The sequence below is a fragment of the Gopherus flavomarginatus genome, chromosome 9, assembly GCF_025201925.1.
Source record: "Gopherus flavomarginatus isolate rGopFla2 chromosome 9, rGopFla2.mat.asm, whole genome shotgun sequence".
In the NCBI taxonomy this organism is placed as follows: Eukaryota; Metazoa; Chordata; order Testudines; family Testudinidae; genus Gopherus; species Gopherus flavomarginatus.
In genome coordinates, this window is record NC_066625.1 from 54,834,449 (window position 1) to 54,855,409 (window position 20,961).

The 20,961-nt window shown below is 50.1% G+C and overlaps 2 protein-coding genes and 1 long non-coding RNA gene across 6 annotated transcripts in view; 1 reads left to right on the forward strand and 2 right to left on the reverse strand.

The window, feature by feature from the left end:
* PTPN9 (protein tyrosine phosphatase non-receptor type 9) overlaps window positions 1-1,938 on the reverse strand; it is a 54,333-nt gene extending 52,395 nt beyond the window's left edge. Inside the window, exon 1 of the mRNA XM_050967005.1 lies at window positions 976-1,938. Within this exon, the coding sequence (XP_050822962.1) occupies window positions 976-1,008 (33 nt within the window). The 5' untranslated portion in view covers window positions 1,009-1,938. The remainder of the gene's footprint in view (window positions 1-975) is intronic.
* A 5,083-nt stretch (window positions 1,939-7,021) lies between these two features.
* On the reverse strand, window positions 7,022-19,703 carry SNUPN (snurportin 1). 3 transcript variants are annotated; one of them, XM_050967045.1, is made up of 9 exons: window positions 19,583-19,697; window positions 17,248-17,413; window positions 16,163-16,316; window positions 15,466-15,570; window positions 14,990-15,086; window positions 13,440-13,537; window positions 13,145-13,222; window positions 11,658-11,738; window positions 7,022-8,047 (listed from the first exon to the last, which is right to left on the reverse strand). In XM_050967045.1, the coding sequence occupies exons 2-9, from the start codon at window positions 17,403-17,405 to the stop codon at window positions 7,718-7,720; spliced, it is 1,101 nt and encodes a 366-aa protein (XP_050823002.1). In that variant the 5' UTR covers window positions 17,406-17,413; window positions 19,583-19,697; the 3' UTR covers window positions 7,022-7,717. The 3 variants fall into 3 exon arrangements, with proteins under 3 accessions (XP_050823002.1, XP_050823003.1, XP_050823004.1); XM_050967046.1 differs by having other exon boundaries at window positions 7,889-8,043; window positions 19,583-19,701; XM_050967047.1 differs by lacking the exon at window positions 7,022-8,047 and adding an exon at window positions 9,951-11,466 and having other exon boundaries at window positions 19,583-19,703.
* Window positions 18,508-19,485, forward strand: LOC127057898 (uncharacterized). 2 transcript variants are annotated; one of them, XR_007776221.1, is made up of 4 exons: window positions 18,508-18,763; window positions 18,843-18,996; window positions 19,073-19,154; window positions 19,383-19,485. It is a non-coding gene; the product is annotated as an uncharacterized LOC127057898 (long non-coding RNA). The 2 variants fall into 2 exon arrangements; XR_007776220.1 differs by lacking the exon at window positions 18,508-18,763 and having other exon boundaries at window positions 18,770-18,996.
* Window positions 19,704-20,961: the final 1,258 nt, after the last annotated feature.

Consider the following 20,961-nt stretch of genomic DNA (forward strand, 5'->3'; position numbering starts at 1 on the left):
GAGGAGGGAGGTGGGAACTTCTCTGCACAATTTTCAGTTTCACGTCCCCGCCCCCACTCAAAAGAATAAAAAGGGCTGGGATGATTTTGGGGGTGGGGTGGGGGGATAAAAGGTGGAAAGGGGCACAGATTGGAGACCCCAGGAACACCCCGGGCCTGCCCTCCTCTGCCGGGTCCGACACTGAGGCCCCCACGTCTAGCTGGGGGTTGAGCCCTGCTACAGCAGCCCCTGGTGGGGGGCTGGACCCCCCCTCACCCTCCTACACACCCCAAGCGGACCTGGGGGGCTACTGGGGGATTGCGGGTGGTCCCGATTGTTTTTGCTTTTCGGGCCTCTGGGCGGCGGCTGCCACCGGAACAAGGGGTCTCCCCCCAACTCCCCCCCCGCGCTGCTCGTCCAGGGGCGGGGCGGCGCCCCCTGCTGGGAGCCCTATGGGGTGGGGGCGCTGGGGGTCCCCATGGGACCCAGCCGCCAGGCCGAGGACTAGGCCGCGGCTCCCTCAGCCTATCCCCGCCCGCGCGCACCCTGGAGCCCCCCGCCCCAAATCGGGTGATCTCCCCAAAGCTTCCCATGGAGGGGACAATAGCCCTCTGGGAGAGAGCCCCGGGGCCGTCAGAGGGTAACCAGCCGCCCAGGAGGGAGGGAGAGACCAGGCTATGGGGTCCCCCCCACCACGACCCTTTCCCAATCGGAGGAGCTGGGGAGCCCCCCCAGTTCAAGACAGGGGGGAGAATAAAGGGGACGTAGCGAACGTGGGGGGCATCGGGGCACTGATCCAGCCCCTCGAGACACCAGTCCCCTGCCCCCCCGCAACCACCCCCATCTCCACAGAGCTCAGAGGGAGGGATGGGGAGCAGTATGTGCCCCCCACTTTCCCGCTTCCACAAGCCCCGTCCCCCCGGAGCCCTTAGTTCGGACCTGCGCGCGCCCCCCCTCGCCCTGCTTTAGGGCGCCCGGTGTAGGGTACGGCTTTACCTGCTCCTCCTCCGGGCTCAGCTCTGCGGCCATCCTGCTGCCGCAGCTCCGCCTGCTTGCAAACTGCTGAGGAGGAGGCGGCGGCTGCTGCTACTGCTTGCTTCTTCGGAGTTTTTAAGCCAGGGCTTTCAAACATCGACCAGCCTGACTCAAAACCAGCACACCAGCCCCTTTTCCCCCACCCAACACCCCAGAGGGAGGCAGCTGGCTGGCCTCTCTTCCTCCCAGCCAGGGGCCCCTCAAGCACCCCGCTCAACTGGGGACGCTGCTCCTGAGCTCCCAGGCAGCACCCATTAGTCTCTCTTGCAGATTAACTACACACTTGGAGGGGGAAAGGTTAATGCAGTGATCCCTTCCCCCGAAAAGCTGATGCAACTTGAAAGAAAAAAATAAAGTTCAGTTTTGTCTCCTCTTAAATTGCAACGATTCTTTTGGTTTCTTTGCAAACGTCGGGCTCTTTCAGTTCTTCCTCGGTTTCATTAAAGCTTTTGGAGGTTCCAGAAAATTGCACACACAAAAGGGGGTAAAAAACCCAGCTGCTCTGGAAGTTTCATTCCCCCCGTAAAATCTGCTTGCAATCTCTCCACACTGTGGCTCAATCCGCCTGGGCTTTTCTTCTCTGCCTTTGCAAGATCCCCCTGCTGTTGCTTCCTGAATATAGTTAGCAGGAGACGATCAATTCCCTCTCTTCATTTGTATTTTTCTTTTAGAGAGTGAATCTCCTTCCTGCAGCCTCCATCTCTCGCTTGTCTGTCTCGCAGTCCTTATTCCTCAAAAGCAGCAGAGAGGGAGGGAGGAAGGAAGCAAAGAGAACCCGTCCCCCTCCCCTTCTCATGGCCAATACTGCTTCCCCTGATGAGCCAGCCAGAGCCCCCAGCAACTCCATTCAGAAACTGAGTCTCATTCACAAACAGTAGCAGAGGACAGCCAGGGAGAGGAATCTAAGGGAGGGAGGGAGAGAGATCTGCATAGCGGGGAGGGGGAAGGGAGGCATTCGTCCAAAGGAAGGCGAGAGAAACAGGAAACTATCCATTGAGGCAAAGGGAGATAAAGGGAGGGGTCAAAAAAGGAACAGAAAGAGGAATCTAGGGAAGGGAGAGAGAAAGAGATTCATACAGAAGAGGATATTAGAAGTCACCCTGTTGCAAGAGAACTTGTGCAAACCCGTGAACAGTCGGTTAGATCAAGAATCTCCCCTTCATTGTCTATAAGTGACCCAGCTGAGGTGTAAATTCTTTCCACAGCACCTCTAGTCTACCAAGCACATTATAGCTACATCAAAAAACAGCATGCTTGCCCCCAAAAGACCTTTGTTCGCTTATGTGTTTGTAAAGTGCCTGGCACGCTATGGGCACAGCTGTTTGCAAGAACTAGCCCACATAATCTAAGGCCTGGATCCAGCAATCAGGTCAATGCAGGTGGGGCTCCTGTGCGCCTGCAGATCACTAGTGGTAAGGTCTGCCTGCTGGGATCCAGTGGCAGGATCAGGACACAGATAAACAACATGCAGTCAAAGGAGGGTGGAAGGGAATTACAAAAGGTGCTCAGATCTATAGGGAAGAGAACAAAAGACAGTGTGACCAAGTGGGTAAATTTAGCATGTCTTACAATTACGGATGCTTTCTTCAATTAAGTCCCATGGGCAGAGCTGATGGGCGGGGGGGGGGGGGGGGGGGGAGGGGAAAGTTGGTACAAATTACAGGAGCCTGGCAGTCTGGAAGGAGGCCCCAGGCCTGGCTCCCACAGCCCTGTTTAGCCAGTCCACCCTTGCTGGGGGGCCTGAAAAAAAATTTTCACCAAGGCCCGAACCCGCTCTCAGCAGCCCTGCCCATGAGTGTGTAGGTGAATGCATAGGATTAAAAGACCTCCTTGTCCCTCTCTGTTCAAAAAAAAAAAAAAATCCCCACTCTTATTCCTGCCAGTGCAGCTTTATCTGTGGTAGCAGCCCTGGGAGCACTAGGATGGGGTAAACGACACTGGTGTTTTAACTACCGTTTTGGCTAAGCCAGAACAAGTCTACATGACGTGGTGGTTAAAATGGCTGTAGTTACTGCTACTTTATCTACACTAGAGCTCCCATCTTTCCTACCTCCACTGGAGCTGAACAGATGTGAAAATGTGCCTTTTAAGGAGGAAAGAGTGCAAGGTCACGAGAAACTAAAGAACTGCTGATCAGGAAAAATTCATGCTGGGCCCGAAGAGCTAGCTCATTTGATCTCAACTTCAGATGCCTGCTTTGTGGCTGTTTCCTGTAATCCGATCTGCATTTAACTACATTTTTTACAGTAAATCTCCCCTTCTGTTTTCCTCATGTCCAAATTCTCTTCCAGAATGTACTTGCTTCTTTTTTTGAATGCCCTGCTTGAGCACTCCAATACATTCACAAAGAGATATGATTAGGGCGGACTATTGCAGTCTCTGCAGTCCAAGATCTGACATGGCCCAGACTCCAAGATCTGTGCCACCCCACATCCCTACAGGATCACCCTCACCAGAGAGCTTCCCCTAATCCACTCTTATCAACTCCCACTCTTGCATCTGGCCATTATAGAGACAATGCAGATAGACAGACTATGTTGTCCTTGAACAGTATTGTGCTTACAAGAGCTTAGCTTTAGTTCTTCCCCATTGTTTACATTTATCTCTTCCCCTTTCCTGTCTACCACAGTCCATTGCAATCGTGTTTACTTACATTGTAAACTCTTCGGGGGCAGGGACATCTTTTTGTTCTGTGTTTATACAGCACCAAGCACAATGGAGTTCTAGTCCACAACTAGGGCTCCCGGGAGCTACGGCAGTACAAGTAAATAATATCTGGTTTCGATGTTCATCTTCTCAGAGCAGGGGCCTAGTCTTCTAAGTGTAGAGTGCCTTGCCCACCAATGCCCCTTAATGGTGATTTTGTGCTGTATATTGTACTGACCTCTCTGGCACTTGCACTTTGGGGTCAGTGTGACACACTTTGTCAATTGCCTGACATAGGAGGATCCATAACAAGCAGTGGTCAAAGAGATCAGCCACTCCTCCTCATTGTAGCATGTTCTGACGGGAAGTGGTCACTGTTGTTATAAATGAAATAAAAAAAAAATATTTACCTACTAAATTTCTCACTGGCTTAGGGATTGATGGAAAGAAGCAAAAATCCTCCTCTCCAGTTCACTTGCACTGTGTAAGTTACCACACTGATATGCACAATATTCATATCTAGAATGATACACAGATGATGGATTCCCTTGTAGGGGAACAAGACCAGTAATGAACTAGATCAGCAGTTGCAATTTTTTCCGTACCATTTCACCACATCACAAACAAACAAGTTTCAGGTCCCATTTCCAAGGAAAGGGAGTGTGGTCACCACTTCCCCAAATCCATTAACTAGATCTACCTCCACTTCATCGACAGGCATTTAAAAGTCTGGGTAGGTGGTTCTACTTAACGAGCTGAACAGCAGTTGCTGCTAGTGGGGATTGGGACAGCCGGGTGCTAAAGGGATTTTTAAAAATGCCTTCAGAGCTTTGATTCCGAGCACTTTTCATGCTACAGTCGCTGCACACTGCCTCTGGGGGCACGTCTGGGTACTGCAACAGGGCTTGCTCAGAAAGCTATACCCCAACTGGCCTCAGTGGCTGTGGCAGGGGTGGACATTTTGTTCCGCTGACAAGGGCTGCCCTGGCAACTTGCCAGCAGCTGGAGGGCTTGTATCTAACTTGCAGGAAAATGGAGCACAGGGCAGCTATCTCCATCTTTTCCATGGAAGTGAGGCCCGTGGAGGCTGAAGATCCTGCCAGCTTACAGTGCTCTGAGCTGGAGCTTGATTGCAGGCCACATCTCCACACTAAAGATGAGCACACCTCTAGAAACCCACAGGCCACACTTTGGCTGGCTCTGCTATACTGAGCTCTCCCCACTTGCCCAGCTATCTCCTTGTTGCTGCCTCAGCAGGTTCCTGTTGCACCTGGCAGTAACTTACATTGCCATGCACAGGTACAAGGAGCAGAGGCAGCTGCTTGTTCCACCTGGAGCAGGGTGGAGAGCGCTCCAGTATCAGCATCACACCCAACAGCTGAGTTATGGAAACAGAATGCTTTGCAGCCAGTAACTTTTGTTTAACACCTTCTCCCCAAACACACCCTTTCAGTTTCAGCATTAATTGTAATGTAAAGATTTACTCCTGGAGTCTGCTAATATTTTTAAAGCAGAACTATGCAGCACTGTCTGCAAGGGATCCTTTACAACATATAAAGACAGCTTCAGTTTCCCCCTTCTATCAGAGAAAAAGCCTTTTTCCTCCTACTGTATTTTATACTGATGACTCCCCTTTGCTGGAGGACCTTGGAAAGCTCTGTGAAGGACAGCATACAAGGTAACCAGAGCTGCAGACTTCCCTTTCCCAAAGCAAGCGGCCAGGGATGCTTAGCCTTAGATTTGGAATCCTGGATGATTAAATAAATTAGCACTTTATTACATCTGAAAAGCACCCTGATTAGGGGCCCATGCTTCCAGCGTGCCTCTTGCACCAATTTCCTCCAACCAGTTGAATTTTGCCATCAGAATCTGAGATTCACAGAGAGCAACGGCAGTATTATTCATTTTTTACAAGCAACGGCAGTATTATTCATTTTTTACAAGCAGAGTCTGTCACTGGTTTAGGCTACAGCAGGTCTTAGGACACTTATTACATCTCTACCTTGATATAACGCCGTCCTCAGGAGCCAAAAAATCTTACTGTGTTATACTGAACTTGCTTTGATCCACCAGAGTGCGCAGCCCCGCCCCCTGGAGCGCCACTTTACTGCGTTATATCAGAATTCATATTATATCAGGTCACGTTCTATCAGGGTAGAGGTGTACCTCACATACGTTCTCCATCCCTCACTGTGCAGAGAAGGGGAGGGTAGTACAGACCTCCCACCCCAAAAGTTGTTTCATACTAACAATAAACAGCAGTTTGAAGAAGCCTGTAGCATATTCAAGCCAAGTGTTAACAACCAAATTCATTCACACATCCAGGGCGTGATTTCCCATGTGTGTGTGAATGAAGGGGGTAACAGGCCAACATTCTCTTCCATGCTGAGTTTTCAGTATAGTTATTACAGTTCCTGCTGCCAACTTGTATTATCAATATCAGCTGTACAATCAAACCACTACAAGCCACCCACACTCTTGGCATAGAAGCCAGCATTTTCTGGGGAAAATGGGGGCGGGTGGGGGAGTATATAAATAGATCTACTGTCTACACATAAAGAATCATTCCTGGTATCAGGGTGCTCATCACCTACTATACATAATGTGATTTCTCTTCATAATAACCAAGCAGAGCTTCATGGAGAATCAGGTACATCACCTACAGTAGTATTTATAGTATGAAATTTCATCCACCTCTTTTAACTTAAGTGGGTTGGTTGGAACCATAACTCATTTGCTGTCTATATAACATAATAAAGAGTTCAAACCTGGGAGTTAACATACTGGCCTTTTATCGCCAGTGAAAACCTAGTTTGGGTAACCAGTCAGTTGAGTTTGGTGGTCTCAACCTAGCAGATACTCATTTTAAATCATAAAACTAGGGCCTGGTCTACCTAAAAATTAGATCACCTAGCTCCATGGCTCAGGGCTGTGAAAAATTTCATACCTGTGTGACGCAGTTATGTAGACTTAACCCTTACCATAGAGCAGCTGGGTTGATGGAAGAATTCTTCCAACAACCTAGCTGCTGCTTCACAAGATTGGTTTAATATAGCGACAGACAACACCCTCCTGTTGCAGTACCATGTGCCCACACAACACAGGTACAGCTGTACTGTTTGTAGTGTAGACATATCCTGGTACATATAAATGCAATTGAAGATCTGTATACAAGAGAGGACTAGGATTGGGGAGAGCATGAGATAAGGACTAAGGTGCATTGATAGAGTTGTGAAACTCTATCATACATAATATTTTCAGTTAGTGCTATAAAGTGCCTGATCCAAAGATATCTAAATGATAATACAAAATTGGTTAACTGGTAAGAGAGACTGAAGAGTTAATATTTCTGTGAAACATTTTATTCTGTACATTCAACCACAAAAAAAAAAAAAAAATCAACATGACAGGCATTTCGCCTACTGCAAAAAGGGTCAGAGAATAAAATTATTCTGAGCTCTTTTTGCATAAGACCATTTTTTGATACAGGGGCTTGTTCTGATGCAAGGAAAGTCTGCTTCTCACTAACATGTGGGTGTCAAACACAGCCTTCAGATTTTAGAAAGAGCGCAAGCCTCTGAAACTAGAATCAGACTGACCACAAAAAACTTTCATCGAAAGGGTCTTAAGTACAAACTACTGGCTTGGAGGTGGAAATGCCCCAGATTTTCAGCCTAATAAGGTTTGTCTGAGGCCTGGTATTTGGTGTTCAGTTTACAAAGAGGTGTGTGAATCCTGCTCTGAGAACGGAGTTTTGGCCATGGACTCCAATAGGAACAGGATCAGGTTCTAAATGAGTAACCATGCAGTCTGGCACAGGGTACAATCCCAAGAGCAGATTTCTTCAGCAGGTAGGACTAATCCTTAGCATCTCCACAGAAGTGATAGTCCTTGCAACAACTGTTAAAGCTGACCTATTTCCCTTAAAGCCACTTAAAACAGAGCCATCCAGTGATGATTACTATCCTCCTCCCAGCTAGTATGAGCAGCAATGGAAAACGAGAAGGCTGCGCTGTGGCCCCTCACCCTCTCAATAAAACCATCCCATTACAGTAGTCTAGCTCTCCATCTGGCTTGCTGTCTCAACTTGGCTGTTGAGAGATTCTGCTGGACGAGGTGTAGACAAGTGTTCCAACTCATAATGTCCGTTCTCAGCCACCTCCTTGGAGCTCAAGCATCCCTCCTCTCCTGTCAGCTTTTTACTCTTCTTATGCTCAATGATCTGCTGGAGCTGGTGCCCGGCGTAGTCTGGTTTGGTAGTTAGCAGATTAGCTGGCACAGTCATCCCAAGGATGTCCGATACCATGTAGGGTCGGAGCCAGCCCACTAGTGGGGTGCTGCCAGGGCTGTAGTGGGTTCGTTTATGGTAGAACAGGAGCCCATCTATCTGTAAGAGGCAGAGAGATGGAACGGGCAGCATTTACATCAGGGGACAGAGGTATTTCAGGTGTAAGCGTGCACAGAGATATCTGAAAGCAAATACATTTGACTTTGATGCTTCCCAGTTTTACTGATCTCTTTTCACTTTCAAGCTAAAACAATCAGACATTTTATTTGATTACTTCAGACAATGAGATGAACCAAGGAAGAGTAAAGTGGAAACCCAAGAGTTCCAATACTATCAGATTAGCACCTCTTTCAATGAGAATACAATTAAATGCTGAATGGGTCACGTCCATCGGATCATTAAAGAAACACAACAAACGGTAGGCTAATGTCAGTTGATCAGCAAATATCAGTGTTTTGGGTTTGGTTGCTGTGCTCCTGCACTGAAGAAACTCAGGCTGATTTTTAATAAGGCAACCTTACAGAAAGAACATCTCAGGGTTTTGGGTTTTTTTTTTTATTATTATTAAAAGAATAGGACATCTTGGAAGTGATTAGTCAGAGGCAGCGATGCCAAGCAGCCCTGATCAGTCTACTGTTCCTGTTCCGTCAGCTTCCTCATGCTCAATAAATTCTTAATGAATCTCAGGAGGTAATGAGTGTCCTTATCTCCCACTCCAAATCAATGGCAGTTAAGGGCCCTCTGTACTTGAAGGATCAGGCCCTTAGCTTTTTGCTACCACTGCAATTCAAGCACTGAAGCTGGCTGATGTTACCTATTAGCCTCTTTTCCATTTAAATTTACCCAGCACACTAAGGATTTTCGATTATCCCTTCCACTGATTCCCATAGGTGCACTTGGTCAGATTACACCTTACCTTGGGATTTCTTAATGTCGAGGGGGGAGGGGGGAAGCTCCTTTTAGCAAAGCCAGCTGAACTCTAAAAAGCAATTTACGTGTGAGCAAAGAGGCTGACTGTGCAGAGTAACTGGGAAAGAGAGAGGGTTACTTGGTTATCGATCACTGTGGGGCTCTGGCAGAAAAATCTCACGGACAGAGGACTTGTGTTAATCGAACATGAACCAAAGCAATGAGATTCATATCCTGCTTGGGCAAGATCCCTGAATATTCTGCATGCAAACCCACACATGGGGGAAGTAAGGGATGACTCAGGAAAAGAGAGCTCCTGACGTGACCACACTCTGCCATGCAGACACATGTAATATGTTCCAGGTAAAACACAGCATGCTGTCAATAAGAGGCCATACTAGCCACACAAAGCAGGAGAGAGTCTTTAAGCAACTTTGGGATTCTGCTAGGTAGAGACCCAGGGAAGCTCCTTCAATTGCATTCCTTTTATTTCAAGATTTCAGCACATGGGGAGAGCCCCAAGAAGCTGGGCCACGAATCAGCTAGATCGACATAAGTCACGTCCTCTCAAGAGGTTTTTTCTGTAATACTTCAGTTTCTATTTTCATTCCAGCCAATTTAATTTGCTGTCTGTCTCTACACTGAATCACTGTCCTGACGCCAGCCAATTCAGAAACAGGTTAATGTTACTGTTTGCACAAGACTAAACTTGATGGGAAATTGGTATGGAGGGATTTTATTTTTTTGTGGCCAACACTTTCAAACTTGAGTGCCTCAAGTTAAACTCAGACTTTGGCCTTGGCTACACTCACACTTTACAGCGCTGCAACTGGGGTGTGAAAAAACACCCCCCTGGGCGCTGCAAGATACAGCGCTGTAAAGCGTCAGTGTAATCAGGGCAGCAGCGCTGGGAGCGCGGCTCCCAGCGCTGCACGCTACACCCGTAAGGGATGTGGTTTACATGCAGCGCTGGGAGAGCTCTCTCCCAGCGCTGCTGCTCTGACTACACTCACACTTCAAAGCGCTGCCGCGGCAGCGCTCCCGCAGCGCTGCCGGGGCAGCGCTTTGAAATTCCAGATGTAGCCATAGCCTTAGATACCTAAGTAAAAGAGGCTTGTGATTTTCCAAAGAGCCAAGCACCTACAGCTCCAATTGACTTCAATAAGATTTTCAATTACTTCCACCAGATTTGTGCATCTCTGAAAAACAGACTCATAAATCACTTTTATTTAAAAAGGCCAGTGGACTGATCGAAAGCCCACTGAAATCAACAGAAAGACTCCCACTGATCTCACTGGGCTTTCGATCAGGTCTTAAATTTGGAGTCAGAAACTTCACTTTAGGGACCGAGGTATGAAAAATTTGGCTAAACTCACTGCCATCACCTGCAAGAGATCATTTGAACAGCATGAGCACTATACATCCCTCCATAATTAACAAATGGGGAAAATTCACTTTTGCTTTCCTGAAGCAGCCAAACATAGCAAATTCATTTGGTTTTCATAGGATGCAGTCCGTAAGCAAGACTTGGTCCACCTGTAGCCCGCAAGTTTTAATTCTTTTTGTCCATGCTACATTACAGGGACTTCATGAGCTCCCTCTGGTGGCAAATTTAACATGATCATTCATTCAGTTTTCTTTAGTGAATGCTTGGTGACCTATTTCTGTGTCAGTACTGGTTAGGAAGAGAACTCAGAGCTACAACTTGCACCAAATTAGACAAGGGTCAGCGTGATGACACAGCATGTTGATGCACTAGCCTTCCACGGCTGGACACCCGGGGACAAATTGTGACTGGGATACATGAGAGAGTTTGATAAATCCAGAGAGGAAAATTGAGTCTATTGAGAATTTCAGTATCTTCCTGGAACTTTCTACTCCTCCTTCAATGGGGTTACGTTCTACAGCTCTTTTCCAGGGGGAGATGTCTAGAGGCAGAATTAAGCTTTCGGGCCAAAGATGTCACTAAGGCTGCCAGATTCTTCAAGTTTTGGCAGGCAAGAGAGCCTATTGGTTAAAGAATCATAAAGGCTTTATAGACGTTCTGGGCATCCTGCTCTTTGCTTAGTACAATTCCAGCACTGCCATTCAGAGGACTCAGACTTGCCGGCCAAATCTGATGACTATCTTTGCCTTAAAAAGAAGACATCAGACAATCAAGTGTTACCAGCAAATCTAGCATTTGCTTGTCAGTATGTTTCAGTCTGCATTTGTTGTAATTGCTTACATGGGCCCAGAGAGCTCAAGAGATGCAGTTGAGAGTCAGAGAGGCATTTGGCTTGGGGTAATTGAGGAATGGTGGTCTCCCTTTCTATGTAGGTTTATATATGCCCCCCCCCCCATCACTGTAGGATCTAAACACCTCAGCCACAGGTGAATCTGTCCTCACCACATGAGGCAGGGAAGTATGGTTATCCAAGATCACAGATGGAGAAAAGCTGCAGGTGGATGAAGTGACTTGTCCAAGGCCATACATGGTCTCTGTGGCAGAGGTGGGAAATGACTGCAGTCTCCGGAGTCTCAGCCTAGTGCTTTAACAACAAGACCTTCCTTTACTGTTGTTCCATTGCATGGGAGCCGAGTTGCAGCTGAGTTGGCTTCCAGCATGTCTGCAGAAGCCACAATTCCCAAGTAAAATCAGACATATTACCCCAAATGCAGCTTCTCTTCTTACAGTACATCCTTAAAACCACCTCCCACCCACCCCCAGCCCCTGTACAACACACAGCTCTGTTGTCACTGAGCCGCAGCATGGTCCCAAGTCCCCAGTCCCTCCACTGAAGGCAAAAAGCCATCTTACCTCAAAGGAGAAGTCCATGGCCAGCACCTCGCAGAGGCTCTCTGGGGTGCAGGGGAAACTCTGCAGGCCCACAAATTTAAACTGAAAGGGTAAGAGAATTAGAGCAGTTAGTGCATTCTCTCTCACAGGCCAATTGTACCAAATGTTGCAAAGCTTTTGGTTCTGGAGATAAAGCAACAGGACTTAATTGTTCAGAGGTGCCAATTACCTGCAGTTCAAGTCAATGGCAGATGCAGGTGCCAACCACTTCTGAAAACTAGCCCAATGATCTTTCTGTTACTCCTGTTTCAGCGTGAGCACAAGTAGCATCTGTTGAATGTCGATGAACAAATTTGCCACTGACATAAGATGCATATTTACTGAAATCAGAGATGTGACCACTTACGCCTGCAGTGAATTTAGGCCCAAATCGCTCTCTCTGAGCATATCACTGAGTGCACAACCAACTCTGCCTGGTTGGCGGTTACGAGTTTCATAGCCCCACAGGGCACATGGCACCATATAAATCAGAGTCCAGGCTCTGAAGAGCTTACAATCTATGGGTTCAATCCTAGAAAGACTTACTACTGAGTACAAGACTTGCCACTGAGAAACCCCACTGAAGTGAATTACTCGTGGCAGTGAGCAAACCACCTCGTAGCAAGTGCTTGTAGGAACAAGCTCCATGTTTCTGTTTGCTCAGCAGAGACCTGAGCTGGCAGAGGTGGTGGTTTTTGGTTTTTCTTTTTAAAAAAACCCTTGAGACCATGGCTCACATATGCAGCAGTAACCAGTTTAATGGAACAGGGAAAAGATCCTCCTTCAACAAGGTGCTTAAGCACTTGCTAACTTTAAACTCATGAGTAGCCCCCTGGATTTCAAGAGTGAGAGTATTCAGGAACAATTGTTCAAAATAACAGCTCAGTGATCAGGGGCCTCTGATGTGTTCTCTCTCATTGGAGTCAGTGGAAGTTGAGGGGCTCTGTACTGCACAGAAACCGGCCTCATCACAGCCTCAGCCCTTCAACTTCATGCATTCAGCACAGCTCAGTAGAGGAAGGACTGGTGCTTTATGAATCTCTGGTTCTGCCTCCAACTCAACCCTTCAGACAGAAACCAAGTTCTTGAGAGCAGGTGAGGCTCTCTCCTAACATCAAAAGAGGATTCCTGTCAGACAGCAAATGCACACTAATGCTGTCCCTGGGGAAACCTTGCTGGTTTTCCTTTACATCTACATTTCAGTCAGGGAGACTAAAAAAGTGGCACTGCAGCCAGTTAATACCCTGCAGCCCGGATCTCCTCCAGCACTTAGGGTGGAAAGTGCAGGTTTATTATTTTTAAATGGTTTGTTTACATCCTGAATGTGGGATCTCATTTCATCAGAAGAACATTGCAGTGACCAAGTGGTGACATGTGGAAGATCAAACCAATGAACACGCCAAAACATTCCCATTCAGAATGGGAGAGTTAAACCCACTCTCCTTGTGCTCTGGATACAAAGGACTTACTGGATTAATCCTACTTTTCTCTGCCAGTCCTTCCTCTTCTTGTATCTTAGAATGAAACCAGTAGAATCGGAAATCTGTCTGGAGAAGGCAGAAGACACATAGGGTAGCGATCATCCATCCCAAACACTGGGGAGTCTACTGTGGTGCCTCACGGCATCCACCTACTGCAGATTCCACTGAATCCCTGATATCTGACACAGTTCAGAGAACAAGTGACACAACGAGGCTCCCTCCAGTAAGGGGGGTGGGGCCGCGGGTTTGAATGCACTGGCTAGGGAGAAGAAAGGTCCAGTACCTGACAGTCATAAACGGGATGCCCCCTCCAACACATCACGTCAAGGATGTAGTACGTCTGGTTCACTTCGCTGTAGATACAGTCCAAGATCGTGTAGTCTGTACGTAGAAACACAAGTAATCCAGGCATGGAGTGCTACAGACCCAAACTACATACTACAGCTCTGACACTACCAGGACTTTGCCCAACACAATCTTCGCTCCCATTCCAGCTTTGGAAGCTACCGCAGTAGAATCCAACCTAGCTTGGAGGGGCACAGGAAAGACAACATCTGCTGATGGAGTCAGTGAACATTCAGGGCAGACTGCTAGGTGGAGGACCCGAACCGTGAAGAGGAAGCTATGAATCCACTGAAAAAGAGTCTTCCATGCATTCACAACCCTCTTAAATAACAGACTCAATGCAGCTTCATGTAATATTACAAAGAGCAAGTGCAGGCTCTACATCAGGGTGAGCAAGCTGTTTGGCCCGAGGGCCACATCTTGGAATAGAAATTGTATGGCGGGCCATGAATGCTCACAAAATTGTGGTTGGGGTGTGGGATGGAGTGAGGGCTCTAGTTGGGGATGCAGGCTCCGGGGTGGGGCCAGAAATGAGGAGTTCAGGGTGCAGGAGGGGGCTCTGGGCCGAAGTGGAGGAGTGGGGTGCAGGGGGGTGGTGAGGGCTCTGGGGTGGGCCTGGGGACAAGGAGCTTGGGGTATAGGAGGGTGCTCAGGGCTGGGACTGAGGGGTTCAGAGGGCAGGAGGGCGATCAGGGCTGTGGCAAGAGTTGGGGCACAAGGAGAAGCTCAGAGGTGCAGGCTCCAGGCAGCGCTTACCTCAAGAGGCTCCGGGAAGCAGAAGCATGTCCCCCTCCGGCTCCTATGTGGAGGCGTGGCCAGGCGTCTTTGCACGCTGTCCCGGCCGCAGGCGCCACCCTTGTAGCTCCCATTGGCTGTGGTTCACAGCCAATGGGAGCTGCAGGGGCGGCACTTGGGATAGGGGCAGCATGCAGAGCGGACCCCCTGACCGCCTCTACGCATAGGAGCTGGAGGGGGAACATGCTGCTGCTTCCAGGAGCTGTGTGGAGCAGCCCCTGACCCTGCTCCCCAGCTGGAGTGCCAGAACACAGCAAGCCTCAGACCCTGTTCACCAGCAGGAGCTCAAAGGCCAGATTTAAACAGCTGGCAGGCCAAATTCGGCCTGCAGTTTGCCCACCCCGCTCTCACACACACTTTACCCATAGGAATACTACACAGTCTACCAGTGCAGAGGGACTTGCGTTAACACAGAGACAGCTCTGGCTTTTAAGTGGGAAAAGGATATGGAGGTTGTGAGCCTGAGTTCAACCAATATCACTCTTCTCCAAGAGAAACTGATATTACAATAGGTAAAAAATACCACCAATATTCCCCAAACATCTCACATCACAATGTAAATAGATAGACACAGAAGTTAGGTTACCCTTTAGCCACAAGGAGAACCTAGTCCTGCTGGGCAGCCCATGACTAAATACACAGAAGTAGGCCAGGTCTCTTGTACTGATTTTGAAGGTCTCTTCAGATAACTACCTTTCCCAGTTGCCGAATTGTGCCTGTTTCCCCCTGGCAAGAGGGAGGGGAACCTGTTGACACAAAATCCACTCTTGGTGTAAGCTGCAGTGGAGCCCTGCAGGGAAATGGAGAAAGTGCTGCTGTTAGACCCATGACTTGCAATGTGACCGTACTCAAGGCTTTAAAACACAGATCCAGTTACAACCCCAGACCTGTCCCATGTGCCTTACAAGATGGGGCTGTATTTTAACAGCATCTGGGGACCACTGTATTGAAATCAGGCCCCCCAGCATAGCTGGTTTTAGATATACCCCCATTGACATCAGTAGCAAAACTCCCCTAGGAGCAGGAGCAGGTTTTTTGCAGCATTGGCAGGAAGACCGCAACCAGAATTCCTGGACTAAAATCTGATTTTATTAGGATGGACGGATGGGCGCCCATACAGAGTTCCACTACTGTGCTTTGTTTGGTTGACCCACACTATGATCTCTTACCCTGGATGCCACAATCAGTGCCCTTTTCCCCATGGGACACATCACCAGGATCCATTCTTGTTCCAGATCTGGGGGGACATCAATCAGCCACTCAGAAAGCATTAGCTGTAGGGTTACATAGCAACAGTGTTAATGACGACACTTGGGAACGGAACAAATACTTATAGGTCAAGAAACACAAATAATGGCCCTGCTTTCTCCAACGAGGCCTAGATCTGCATCGGTGACTTACAGTTCACAGCCCCATGCATCTAAATGGACACTTACGTGGATATCCAACCTCTTTTTAATAGCACTGAACAGCCCCATAGGGAATGACAGAAGGTCTCACGATGAATTAAAAGCCGTTGGTGTGAGTCAGTTAAAACATTTATAACAGTGGATTTATAATAGAGGTAAGGAAATGTGTTGCTACTTTGGGAAACACTTTCACTCTATCTTACGTACTATCCCTACTATGATTTCACCATTGGATTGGGCATCCACCCACACACCCCTCCCCCAACCCTGCAATTCTGCCCTGAATGCAGATGAGCTTTCAACTGTTGCCTATAAGCACTGTGCATGCATGTACAGTGTGGTCTGCATGCAGGAGTGAGCACTCACCCCATGCGTGCACTTTCCCGCACAGACACATGCACACGCTCATTCCCAGGAGCCAGCCCATCGTTTCCCTGTGCTATGTATCCCTGCTCACTTGGTTAGCATAGCGCTTTGGCAACTTCTTGCCCACGTCAACGTCCATATCCTCATTGCCCGCATCTTCACCTTCCTCCTCCTCCTCCCTCTCAGCTCCAGTCCAGTCATCCTCTGCGAGTCTCCTGGCATGGTTCACATAGTCCAATCTCTTACTGCAGGAGAGAACAGAGAAACCCATTTCCCTCTCTGAAAGGAGACATGGCCATTTCCGCCCTCCCACGCACCTTGGAATGCTGCGTCTGGATCCAGCGAGCAAGGCGCTGAATACATGCGCTTGTTAAGGGAATGGGCCACGTAGCCAATGAGGATTCTCAGCTGTGCCCTTTGAGACCATCCGCACACGAGCCAACCAGAATACCAGAACAACAACAGTTTTCTAACTTTAACAACAGACTGTGGGTTGTGGAGCTCCGGCGTCTATTCCCCCCCCCCCCCCCCCCACACACACACACACAGCTCAGTGCTGGAGGCATTTGGCCTCTGCCTTAACATACCCAAAGCATGAGTAGAACACACTGTAATCGCACATCCTGTCAGAGCATTCTTATTCTGGAAAGACACAGTTATAAGGAACCCAAGCTGGTCATCCTGAAAGCTGCATCGCAGAACACGTTCCCAGGCAGCACAGGAATGCCCCACTCTCCATTTCTGCTCTGATTCCCATGAATGCTCTCATCTCCACTCCATGCACACTGCCATATAGGCTACACACTTGGACACTTCATGTGGAGCTATTCCTCTAGCTCTGTGGATTCTAAGTAACTATACATTATCATAGCGGTACCAAGGGACCGTTCCTGACTCACTGGTACCAGCCTTCCCCGTCTCCCAGCCCAGCAGCTACAGTGGTAGCACTAGTGCCAGCCTTCCAACATGCCAACCCATGGGTACATGCTGGAGACGCACCAAGGCCAGAGTACTTCACACTCACATGACCCTACAGTGAGTAGACGCCACATATCAAAACACCATTGATAAAATGCCTGGCCCACAAGATATGGGGCAGCCAGAGACAAGCCCCTGGAGTAGCTCTAAAAGGATCAGCAGCCAAGGGGAAAAGGCCATCAATTATGGAACCCTTACGATTTCTGAAGTTCCAGGAGCCGACGTCTCCTCTCTGCCTGCTCCAGGGAACTGTACTTGGACTTGTACTGTGCCAGTCGGGGGTGAGGGGCTGCTGTGCTGTTCAGGTCCTGAGACACAGCGAAGCTGGAAGTCAGTGCTTGGTTCAATTCCTCCATTTTACTGTCTGGAAGAGAAAAAGCGAACTGAGTGGAACATTAGGTAGAGTTCATTTCCTCCTGCCTGAGCAGCTTGGGATGGCTCCCCAGGCCTTCAGCATCCAAAAGAAACAGGGAGACCAGGTGGCTGGAGAGAAGGGAAAGAACATGGTGTTTTACAGCCCAGCTGAAAGGATTACAGGATGGGTTCAGAGGTGGAGGTGGATGACCAGAGCAAAGGGGAGCCCAACACACAGATGGAGAGGGTGCAGCAGACGGAAGAGGAGAGCTGGCAATGGGGCCCAGGAGGGATGGCAGGATAAAACCTAACTCTTCACATTGTCAAAGCAATGTGCAAATATTAATTAATCCTCCCAGCCAGTCCCAGGAGGTTAGGAAATAGCATTCTCATGTCACAGGAAATTGTGGGGACAGAGGTTAAAGCCAACACGGTCAGGCACCTACATAAAGGGGAGCAGAGTTTCGAGGTGCTGAGCACCTGCCACTCTCACGGATCTCGGTGGGAGACAATGCTTGGTAGTCAGCCCCTCGGATCACCAGGCCATTTAATTAGGTGCTTCAATATGGAGGACAACGAAAGTTTGGAAATGTGGGCTCAGGAGGTGCAGCTGGGAACAGAACCTAGGAGTCCTCATGCCCAGCCCACTAAGCTAGACCATGCTGTGGCTCTATGCGGGAGAGGGATGGAGAGATGATGGGAGAAATGGAGCGGGAGAATGGAGGGGTAGAGGGGAACATGGAGTAGAGGTGGAGGAGAGCAGGACAGGGGAAATGGGAACAGGGGTAGGGAATGGAAAGGGGTAGTGAAGCTGGGAGGAAAGTGGGACAGTTGGGGAAATGGGAACAGGGGATGGACAAGAGTGAGGGCAGGGAGAGATGGGAGCAAGGGGAGGGGAGAGATGGAGAGAAGGCAGGATGAGGGGATTGGAGGGATGGGAGTAGATGGATGGGGGTGGAGAGAAGGGAGATGGAAGGATGGGACAGAGGAGAGCAGGGGAATGGGATAGGATCAGGCCAGGGAGAATGGAGGGAGGAACTGGGGGAAAGGGGAGGTGAGAGCACTGGAGTGAGATGGGAGGAGGGGGAAATGGGATGGGGTGGAAAGATGAGAGGTGTGGGGTGGATAGTGGGAAATGGAGGGATGAGAGGAGAACAGGGGGATGGGATGGGGGCCAGCAGGGATGGGGATGAAACAGCAGGGGAGGGCTGGGATCAGAGGAGGTGGGATTGGGGGTAGGGTAGGGAGGAATGGAGGGATGGGAGAAGGAGAATGGGGAGATGGGGATGAAGATAGGTGAGGAGGAATGGGATCAGAGGAGGGTAGCGGGCAATGGAGAGACGGGAGAAGGAGAGGGGAGGTGGGGAAGGCGGGATGGGATCAGGGGACAGAGGAGGGCGGTGGGTAGCGGGGAATGGAGGGACGGGAGGAGAGGGGAGGTGGGGAAGGCGGGATGGGATCAGAGGACAGAGGAGGGCGGTGGGTAGCGGGGAATGGAGGGACGGGAGAAGGAGAGGGGAGGTGGGGAAGGCGGGATGGGATCAGGGGACAGAGGAGGGCGGTGGGTAGCGGGGAATGGACAGACGGAGGGAGGTGGGGAAGGCGGGATGGGATCAGGGGACAGAGGAGGGCGGTGGGTAGCGGGGAATGGAGGGACAGGAGAGGGGAGGTGGGGAAGGCGGGATGGGATCAGGGGACAGAGGAGGGCGGTGGGTAGCGGGCAATGGAGGGACGGGAGAAGGAGAGGGGAGGTGGGGAAGGCGGGATAGGATCAGAGGACAGAGGAGGGCGGTGGGTAGCGGGGAATGGAGGGACAGGAGAGGGGAGGTGGGGAAGGCGGGGTGGGATCAGAGGACAGAGGAGGGCGGTGGGTAGCGGGGAATGGAGGGACAGGAGAGGGGAGGTGGGGAAGGCGGGATGGTATCAGAGGACAGAGGAGGGCGGTGGGTAGCGGGGAATGGAGGGACAGGAGAGGGGAGGTGGGGAAGGCGGGATGGGATCAGAGGACAGAGGAGGGCGGTGGGTAGCGGGGAATGGAGGGACGGGAGAAGGAGAGGGGAGGTGGGGAAGGCGGGGTAGGATCGGGGGTGGCAGACGGGAGCGGGGCTGGAAACAGGGCCGGCCGGGGCGGACACAGAGCAGCAGAGCCCGGCCCGCCCCAGCCCGACGCTCCGCTCACCGGGCCGCGCTCCAGCCGAGCCGAGTCGCTGCTCTCACTAGGCCGCCGAGGCGGGTTCCGGCCGGACGGAGCAGCCTCCTGCCCGGCGTGCCTGGCCCCGCCCCGCTGCCTGCGGAGCCTCCGCCGGGCCGCGGGGGAGGCTGCAGCGCTGGTGGGTCTGTCGCGCCCGAGCCGAGGGAGGCCGGCGGCCCGGCTTAGGCCCAGCGCGGACAGGGCCGGGTTCGGATCCCTCCGCCCCGGGCTGGCCGCAGCTAATTACTCAGGGGAGGGGGCTGAATTGCGGGTGCCCGTGTCGCCCCCCCGGGCTGCTGTGCGCGGGGCGCTGCACGAGCCTAGCCGAGAGGACAAGCCGGAGCCCCCCCGCACCCTGCTCTCGTCGGCCCGGCGGTGGCAGCGGGGAGAACTCGCAAAGAACCGCCTCGGATGTCAGCAGCAAATGGGGCCGGCTGCTGCTGGGACATGCCCCCGCGGCGCTTGCCGTGTCGGGCCCCCATCCCGCAAACCCGTCTTGGTGCTCAGGCGCCTTACGCCCATTGATTCCAGCACCTAAATCCCTTGGGGGGGCTGGGCCTTGGAGCGCGTGAGCAGGCCAAGGGTGCAGCTTAACTAGGCTTGGAAAGGGGTGGATTGTGATCACTAAATGTCCGGTTCACCGCACACCCGCAAACTGCCAACACAATATTTCCATCAACAATCATGGACATTTGCAGCTAGGCAAAGTGAGGGGAATGGCGCTTGAGAACTTGGGTTTAAACATCTTTAATTTGTGTATTTTGGCATGTGATGTTGACTGTGTCTTAAGGGTTCTAGGGCATTCTTGTTGAATCTCAACATTTACAGATAATTGTCTGACTCTACCCCCAGCCTACCATCCCATAAGATGCAACTGTGAAAATTTAAATCGATACAAATCTGAAAAAAAAATGCTTAAAAATAAACATATGACCTGTTGAAATTATAAAGAAAAAATAGAATTCTGCTACACCTATGCTTAAAGCATTTGCAGGAGCAAGACCTAAATAATACTTACTATGGCATCCTTAATGTGTCCCATCTCTGGTTCATTTTATAGGGCCTCATCCTGCAAATGCTTAATCACCTGGGTAGCTTTACTTGTGCAAGTTCTCCCACTGAAGTCAGTGAGACTACTCAAGGTTGCTCATGTGCATAAGAACATTCAGGATCTGGCCCATAGGTTGTAAACTTTTCAGGGAAGAGACAGCGATGTGCCCCAGGTTCCACAAAAGTGGGATAATAATAATGATTATTAATAAATGTCCAAGTTAAATGAGACATAATTAAAGCAAAATTAGCCTGTCATGCCTCTCCACACTCCACACAGGAGTTCTGAATTAAGAACACAAGACTTGGTTTGCCCT

Excerpts from the sequence above, each read along its gene's own strand:
- SNUPN (XM_050967045.1), bottom strand. The coding sequence starts at position 17,405 with ATGGAGGAATTGAACCAAGCACTGACTTCCAGCTTCGCTGTGTCTCAG. Across the intron at positions 16,317-17,247 it reads CTCCTGGAACTTCAGAAATC|TAAGAGATTGGACTATGTGA; the intron begins GTAAGGGTTCCA and ends TCTCTCCTGCAG. Across the intron at positions 15,087-15,465 it reads CACTGATTGTGGCATCCAGG|GGCTCCACTGCAGCTTACAC; the intron begins GTAAGAGATCAT and ends ATTTCCCTGCAG.